A 9,272-nucleotide genomic window follows, 5' to 3' on the forward strand; every position below is an offset into this window, starting at 1 on the left:
GGTGGCATTTTTTGACACAGCATTCTGCAAAAGAAAATTGGCCAAAGGTCACAATGCATGTAAGGTTTATATTTGTTGGTCCTGGAGTTTTAGCCACTGCAGATCCTAAAGATCATTTGTGTAGCAGTGTTGTGGATCAGTACTGGCATTTTCAGCATGTGTTGAAAAAGTAATTATTTCCACAGACAGTGTGCTCTACTATAATAAATTTACCTTGAAATCCCTGCTATGCTGGGGGGTGTACTCAAACGTCCATAATGCCCGGACAAGTCCTGACAGTTGCTCTGTAACCTCTCCTTTGGCCAGAGGACCCTTCTTCTGCAGATGTATGCCATTTGTCTTTGGTTTGTCCTCATCCAGCTCCTCGTCTTTATAGTGCTCCAAAACGAGGTACTCCGCAAAGAGTTCGGTGTTACTGAGGCACTGCAAAATTGCATTCATGAAGCAGGTATTCCCGTGGTTTTTGAGACCTGACACTCCAGGAACTCTCTCTCCAGACAGGAAACCTCCGAGGTCCCCATCATCCATGTGCACATCTTTACTTCCAGATTTAAACGTGGAAAATCCTCCATCGTCTTTGTCGTCCTCTGTTTGCACTTCAGATCCAAAGTGGGATAACGCTGTCAGTGTCCTCAGGACTCTGCTCATGAAACTGCCCACAGAGCGCACTGAGCCTCGCCTGAACAGCTTCTTGCTGAAGCTCGACTTCTTGTCCTTGGTTGCGGCTTTGCAAGACATGATTTCTCTTTCAGAGACGCACAACTCAGACAGATGTGGTATGAGGAATTAGAGCCATCCCACTGGCTGCTTCCTGCTGCTCCATCTCAAAACATACAGACAGCAATAACGCCAACTAAGTTAGTTAACGTTAAAGCTTACGCTGCTGGCACCATTCGGTGTTTTAGCTAACTAATAATAACATTTTAATTGAAGAGTCTTCTTCTAAAGCACACAGATGTTAGCGTTAACTTGTCAAATAACGTTAGCATATCGTGCACTAACCTTGCCTCAAATGCTGGCTAGGCCAATTACGTAACGAGTTAAGAAGCGTAACATAAACATTGGTTTACTGCCCCGCAGCAATGAATCAACCTCAGCTCCTGAGAGCGAAGACAGCAATGTTAGCTAATTTAGCTAACAGTAGCGCTAGCTACAATAACAACAAGAGCAACACAAACAGCAACCGTCCTTTTCGGCCGAGATTCCCACGTCCAACAGAAACTGATAATCCGCCATGGTATGCAGGTAATGACAGTTAAAGCAGAGAGTGTGTCCGCAATGTGTTACATATTTGGAGGAACAAGACACCAAAGAGCAGAATCGTTTTACTTCATCTTCTTCTCTTTCTTCATGTTTGTGTTGGCACCTACCTGGTAAACTGGTTTACACCAAATTACCGCCACCTACCGGACTGGGGTTAGAACAGCAGCCTGGCTGTAAAAAATATTTTTTGCTGACTACTCTTAAGCAGTTTAAATATAGACCTAGCTATTTAATTGGCAATAATTTAATTGCACATACTGATGAATAAACAAATGTTCCCTTTTTAACAGCCACATTACGTTAATAAAGGGAATGTGCAGCACTTGCTTACCTGAATCAGGACAATCTAAAGGACTGAGCCAACGAGTTAAACCAGTTTTTCAACAGGTTTGACTCAACAAAGCTGGACCCCCCTCCACCTGCTCAATTAGCCTCGCCTCGGTTACTCCCCACCCCCCCTCCATATACCTCCCTGCTACTCCAAAGGATCACTGCTCTCCTACCTGTCCTCTCTCCCCTCCATCTCAGTCTCCTCCCTCCACACCCCTTCCGCCACCCTCCCCCTCAATTTTCTCCCCTCCACTTCCCTTCCCCTACACTCCCACCTCCCCTCCACCCCAGTCATCACAACCAGCCAGGTGAGACAACAACTCACTAGAACCCGGATCAACAAGGTCAGGGGACCCAACGACATCCACCTGACGGTCCTCAAGGTGTGTGCAGAGCAGCTGGCGGGAGTGTTCCGGCATCTTTCTGACCTCTCACTGAGGTTGAAGAAGGTGCCAAAGATGTGGAAGATATCCTGCATCATCCCTGTCCCCAAAAAGGTCTGTTCCAGCGACCTCTCCAACTTCAGGCCTGTGGCACTAACGTCATGTAATGAAGAATTTCAAGAGACTGGTTCTGCAGCACCTCAAGCCCCTGGTACGCAACTGCCTGGACCCTCTGCAGTTTGCGTACCAGGCTGGCATTAGCGTGGACGATGCCATCATCTACCTGCTTCACAGAGCTTACACCCACCTGGAGAAGCCACACAGCACTGTGAGGATCATGTTCTTTACCTTCTCCAGTGCTTTTGACACCGTCCAGTCTCTCCGGCTGGCTGAGAAGCTCTCCATGATGCAAGTGGATCAGGACCTGGTGACCTGGATCACTGACTACCTCACTAACAGGCCACAGTATGTCAGGCTGCATGCAGGCTGCAGGCTCTGAGGAGTACAGAGACCTGACTGAGAGCTTCATTGGATGGTGTGACAGCAACCACCTCCAGCTCAACACAGGATAAACCAAGGAGCTGGTGGTGGACTTCAGACACAGCAAGAGGCCCCTGTTGTAATAAGGGGTGAGGGAGTAGAGATGGTGGACACCTACAAGTTCCTGGAGGTGCAACTGAACAATAAACTGGACTGGACAGACAACATCGAGGCCCTCTACAGGAAAGGACAGAGTAGGCTGTTCTTCCTGGCTCAGGTCCTTCAATTTGTGCACCAGGCTGCTGCGGATGTTCTACCAGTCTGTAGTGGCCAGTGCATCTGCATCGCTGTGGTGTGCTGGGGAGGTGGCATGGGGACTTGTGGTGCCAACAAACTGGGCAAGCTGGTGAAGAAGGCCAGCTCAGTGGTGGGGATGGAACTGGACAGTGTGGAGGCAGTGACTGAGAGGAGGATGAGAGGGAAGCTGAAAACCATCATGGACAACTCTCATCCTCTCTATGCTGAGCTGAGGCAGCTCAGGAGCTCCTTCAGCCACAGACTCCTCCAGCCCCGAGCCTCTAAGCGCTTTGGAGGCTCATTTGTGCCTTCAGCCATCAGGCTCCACAACACCACAGCACTAAACTGACAGATTTTCCTGATTATATTTCAGAAATTTATCTGGTTGTAAATGGTTGTAAATGTGTAAACAGTGTGTTAATACTTGTACAATACTGCATCTGTTCTTTTATATTCCATTGTGCTGCTATATACCGAAATTTCCCCTACAGGGGATTAATAAAGTTATATCTTATCTTCACTTATCTTATGTAGGCCTACATGATTAACGTACCCACAAAGAGTTATGTTGAAGTGGTCATTGGCAATGACATTTTTCATTCTCCGGCTCCCTCCAACAATGCTCAAACAATAATTAAAAAACAGATATTCACACCAGTAAAAGAATCTAAGATAAAAAAATAATGCAGAAGTTAAATTTGAGGAGGATTTCAAGACACGGCAGCTGTCCTCAGCTCCATCTACCCAAACAAGAATTCATCAATATAACTTACAATATAACTGAATTATTCTACATGCAGATAGACTCATACGTTTCTACTCTTATTTTCAGCTGCAGGTATAGATCTGGGGTTGGCATCACAGATACCGAAGGCAGAACTGTTGATTAACAATCGTTTTATTCAGTCAGTGTGGTTGTTTTCTGCCTTTGCAATGCATTACTTTTCACTTGACGACTTCAACAACTAGATCTATAATGCTCTTTATATTATGCTGCAGTGCACCTGAAGGTCAACTCAGTACACAAAGATTAGTCTGACTGTCCTCATCCTTAGTGGAATTTTTATCATTTCAATCTGTATTAAAGAAACAGATCATATGAATGCACTGCCACACATTTAAAGTGCCTATAGAAGCTCAGTAGAAATTTTTAGGACACCTGTTTCTGCTTTTCACAGGTAGATAATATGTGACCTTATGATGATCTTACAGCTGATTCTACTGAGTGAAACTGAGGAGGATAAGCAGATATTACTTGTTGTGGATTTTCTTTCAATTTAGCTCATGTTCTGAAGGAGGTGATGTGGTGGCTTGAGAAATTTACAAAAGGTAAAGTTTAAATCAAGGATGTCCACCACTCATGTGTCAAAACAAATTAATTACAAGCAACAACAACAAATTAAATGTGTCACTGCTCTTTGTCAGTTCATTCGTCTGCCTGAGGGAGGCACAACGATCATGGGAAGCAAAATAACATGTAGAGGAACTCTATGTGCAAATACATGCATTTTAATATTGAGTACCATATAGCAGTAATTTTAGTGAGTGAATAGGTGTGTGTGTGTGAGTGTGTGTGTGGTGGGGGTGAGTGGGAGTGAGCAATAGAAAACAAATGATCAAGTGATAATCCTAAACATTAAAGAAAGGTTGAGTCATGATGGGCAGCACACAAGTAGTTCAGAAGCCTACATTTAATGTAATCTCCACGTATCCAGTTCAACATATCATTTCATTCCATGGGACATTAAAACTTATCTAATGTTAAAGGGAATACTTTGTTTTCATATTAATAAAAAAAAAGCTAGGGAAATTGTGATGAAGACACGGTATACAATGTATTTTAAATATGCTTGCCCACAATGTCAAGATTTTCAACATCATATGCTGTTGTATTATTGTTAGTTTCATCACTGTGTGATCACACAATTGAAGAGCGTCTGAGTGTGTTAGAAGAAATCAAAGCACCGTTGTTATGCTCATCATGTCAAGGATTTCTGTACACACACCTTTTCTGGAGATAAGTTTTGATTTTTGAGATGTTTTGTGTTATCAAGTCCTGATTAGCTGCTAGTTCACACTGGAGTGAAATGTCATTAAGTAACAGTGATTTTTTTGCTGTGTAAAAATGAACCTTTGTCAGATGTGACAGTGGGAGTGCTCCAACAGTCTGGGCATACGCTCAGAGCTCAATACAAGTAAGAGAAAATTTCATATTTGCCCTCAAAAGGAAAATATATTGTCCACCACCAAACTGCAGATGCACTGCACCTTGTCTGTGACTCAGTCTGTGGAGGTTCAAAATCGCCATGAGTGTGACTGGTGTGTTTTAATGTTAGTTTTAGGTATTGTTTGGAACAATAGTGCAGGTTTGGTGCATAACAGTGGTTTGTACGTCCCAAAACGCATCCAGATTCATTTGTTATGCACAGCTGTGTGCCAAACGGTACAGTACATACACACTACTCACCACTGGGTGGCTGTACATGCATTTCAAACGCCCAGTCTTTTTTGGTTATATGTACTGCTGCTTTGGAATACTTTGAAACAGCTCTGTGCTGCTTATCACTGAACATAGTGGGTCAAATCTGAGTGGGTGTAATTTCCAACCTGTCAGCAAGTTCTCTGAATCCTGTTTACATGATCAGAACATAATTTCTGCCTCCTTTGTTCTATTTGCATGTTGGAGTCTGAGCTCAGATTCAAATCAGGCAGGATCAGAAGAATGTGTTGCTCTGTATTGATCTGTAAACTGAGCAGTAAATGCTGGCAAAGGGTGGGAGGTATTCAGTGTGCACATGCTCATTCTGCCACTTATAAGGCAACATGGTCGGGACAAAATAACTATCTGATGTGCCGCCAAATCATGCAACAAAACATATTTAGCCAAATAAAAACAAATAAATGTTTTTGTATACAATATACCTCGCTTTTTTACAGAAACACTTGTGCCAAACATCTCATGTGTCCTAGAGAGAAGAAAAGAAAAGAAGACACTTTACCATCTTCAGAAGTTTCAGCAGTAAGACCAGTGAATACAGTAAGTGTCTATAAATAACCTTTGAATGACTCAGAAAACTGAAGACATGATACTTGGTACTGCAATCTTCATAGGCTTGGAGTTCATACAAGTAGAGATAAATAATTAAAATTAATTAATAAAAAACTAATGAAAGACAACTACAAAAAATAAACATAGAACAAGTAAACACATTATTAAAAAAAACATAATTTCCAACATATCTTCAATAATTGTTGCATTATGTCATAGCTGTAGGACTAATCATAGTGCGTGGTGAACTTGAATGTGAGTTTTGCTTTTGTCTTGGGTTATAACTAAATCCTTCACTTGTTATTTGCGATCAACACTTCAGGCAGTTGGGGCCAGCTGGGGAAGTTCTCCAATGATGTGTCCATGGAAACAAGGCAAGGGATCACATGTGTCTTATCACTCAACACGGGAATAGCCTTCTGTTCAATTTTGCTGAGATTTTGAGGTGATGTCAAAACACATCAAAATCAGAGAGAAGTCTACCTTTTGTTTCTCCTCATTAGTGAATTAGAGAAGGTTTCACATGTAATCCTCCAGACTCCGAGCCTTGTCTCCAAGTCAGTCTGTCTCTGTGTCATTTCCCCCCTCATTCACAGCTCGGCAGGCACTCACTGTCAGTCAGAAGGGAAAATCCCCTCTCTTAACATGCACCGGTAAGAAAAAACACCTAACAAAGCCGAAAAACAAACATTGGCAGTTATCCAGTCCTAAGGATCAAGTATTAATTAGCATGGGCTTGGAGCTTGAAAACAGTGGATGTAAGATTAATTTTGAACACTGAACTGCCGCTATTATCTTCTTGAATGCCGAAGAGTTTGCCCAACATACAGCTGAAGTGTCATAGGAATATGAAGTAGCTCCAAAGTGGCTTTTAACCCTTTTGAACAGGCAACAGGGATTTGCAATACCACGCTAAATTATTTCCACAACAGATTAGATTGTATGTTCCTGGACATACTGTAAGAAATTTGACTTGTATTTATTATTATTTATTTAAATTGTTTATATTGGCATAAAAAAGATTCAGGACTGGCTCTTGTGTAGATTATTGTGGGTAAACACTGATAAGAAAACCCCAAAAGTGTAGGATGTTGATAAGCTTTGACTTTGTTGATGCTTATGAAGTGAACTGTCACTCCTGCGCTCTGAGATGGTGCCTGACTGCAGCTTCTGTGATAATGGCCGTGTGTGAAATAATTTCGATGCGTAGAGAGAGCAGCACCTCTCCACTACAAGCATATAATTAATCTTCCTGTGTCTATTTAAAGAATTTGTGCACATGCCCTTCCATTTGTGTGTCTTAATGTGCAAACAGACGAGTGAGAAAGTGCCTGACGTGTCCTGTGATACAAGGGCTTCAAAGTGCTGTTTACCATCTGCTCAACCTTATTTGAATGTGCTGTCAACATTACCGTAACAGTGTCATTCAATGAAGCACTGATGCAGGACATATTGTCAAGACAGGTGTCACTGTCATGAGTCAATTTAGCACAACATTAAGGAACTTATGTTTTGTTTCCATTCTTTTTCCATTAGTACCATGTTTAATCCTCGATCAATCAGTAGTCAAATGTAATCTCCATGTCATCTCCAAATGTAATGTCATTATGAGGAGAATATTTGAAAATACATACTGTAATTTTTGGTAACCATGGCATGCTTAGTACTGTAATAATGCTGTTAGTTACATGGAAACCCACATCTAAAGGTATTAACAATGATTTTGCTGACATCCCATAGCTGCATGGGTCAGTGCAGTAGAACATATTTGGGGCAGTGGTGGCCTAAAGGTTAGAGTCGTCATCTTCAACCACCTTGAGTAAGGAAAGAGAAATACTTTAAACCACAGGTGCTCCAGTGGAGCTGCTGGTCAGATCAGGCTGTCGTTGTACTGGGCAGCATCCCGGTGTGAATGTATAACTGTGCGAATGTGATCAGGACGTTCCTGCAGAAGAGAGCATTGTCAGTAAAACCTCCTGAATAAATAAAGGTTAAAAATATAGGCTATATGTGTCATCTTTTTTGTCATATAGCTATACATGAACAAGATAAACATTAAGCACAGTTAAATGTTTACTCTTTTCAATTATAAGTAAAGCGTTAACTAAAAATTTTATTTAGGCCTATTATTTTATTTTTCTAATAGGGATAGACACTAAGACACACTGCACTGCGAACCTTGGCTTCTTGGGATCCTGAGTAGCCCACTAGCATATCTGGATCCATAAAGTGTTAAGGAAACCAAAGCAGTGCGTGAGCTCATTAGGCAGAACAAAGTAAAAGTAGACGACTACGAGTTTGACTGACAGCTGAACCTGCTCCTCGCCTCGCTGAGAGGATTCTTCTCGGCGACATCCCTCAGCAACAGTCAAATGATGCCTTCAGGTGTACACCGTAAACTCCTGCTTTTGAGTTTTATTCGAGTGCCACCAAATAAATAAGCACTCCCAAAACGTTTCAGTCATCACTATCATTATTCCCTGCTTGTTGCTCACCATAATACATTTTTTTTATTTTACTGTCAGCTAGTCTAGTGTCCATTACTGTAAGCTATAGTAAATTTGATTTGGTTTAGCTGTTGTTTCATTTCAGTAATTATAGCATGTAGCTAATAGACATGAGAAGTGTATTAAGTTAGGCCTATTATATATGGCCTTTGTAGCAAAAAGACAAATAATAATAATCTTTATTTGTAGAACACTTTTCAAAAACAAGTTACAAAGTGCTTCAAAGTGCATCACAAAGTAATATCTACATTAACATTTGTCATTCATTTACATTACTACTATTTAAACAGAATATTAAACTATTGCGATTATTATGATTATAATAAAATGCATTTAGTAACAGAACATGTTGAGCAACTATGCTGTTCAACAAGTTGGCTAGCCTATGCTACACAAGTGCACTTAAACATGTGGCTTTAACCAGTGGTTCTCACTGCTCTGCCCTCTTCACGTCAGAACTAAGCTTTGTCTATAAAAATCACAATTCCCCAAGCTAAATTTGCCCTCAACCTTTTTGGTATCGTGCTTTCAACTCGTAACAGCGATATGTCCGACAGTAGTACAGGGCAGTGAAATGTTGCAGCACTTCCTATGGCCATATTTGGGTGAGCATCAGTGGCGCGTGAGCTCAGGAAGGCATTTCGAAGGACCAAAATGAGCTTTTGTCTGTCGTCTGTCACAAGAAAGATATCCAAACGTTTTCACCTAAGTTGATTGCGCCACATTCACAGAAGGAAACAGCGTCCTGCTGCAGTGATCAGATCTTTGATTCACAGGAACTCTGACACGCAGCAGCAAAAACGGTTCACACTGGAAAACTGTCAGGAGATACAGGTAAACTGGATTTATTTGATCATTTAACAGCATGAAAAATTACCTCTGTGGTTTAGAATAATTAAAGTCAAAATATGCATCAGCTTTACTGACTCATACTGTCATTTTTCAGATGTTGGTTTATTGACA

The 9,272-nt window shown here is 41.5% G+C and overlaps 1 protein-coding gene across 1 annotated transcript in view; it reads right to left on the bottom strand.

The window, feature by feature from the left end:
* The window catches only part of LOC119917908 (ubiquitin carboxyl-terminal hydrolase 31-like), an 8,229-nt gene extending 6,866 nt beyond the window's left edge, over nucleotides 1-1,363 (bottom strand). Inside the window, exons 1-2 of the mRNA XM_038738332.1 lie at nucleotides 214-1,363; nucleotides 7-24 (exon numbers count right to left, since the gene is read on the bottom strand). Coding sequence (XP_038594260.1) covers nucleotides 7-24; nucleotides 214-738 — 543 coding nt within the window. The 5' untranslated portion in view covers nucleotides 739-1,363. The remainder of the gene's footprint in view (nucleotides 1-6; nucleotides 25-213) is intronic.
* Nucleotides 1,364-9,272: the final 7,909 nt, after the last annotated feature.

The sequence above is a fragment of the Micropterus salmoides genome, unplaced genomic scaffold (assembly GCF_014851395.1).
Source record: "Micropterus salmoides isolate LMB-PRFRI ecotype aquatic unplaced genomic scaffold, ASM1485139v1 Ms_hic_scaffold_10, whole genome shotgun sequence".
Lineage (NCBI taxonomy): Eukaryota > Metazoa > Chordata > Actinopteri > Centrarchiformes > Centrarchidae > Micropterus > Micropterus salmoides.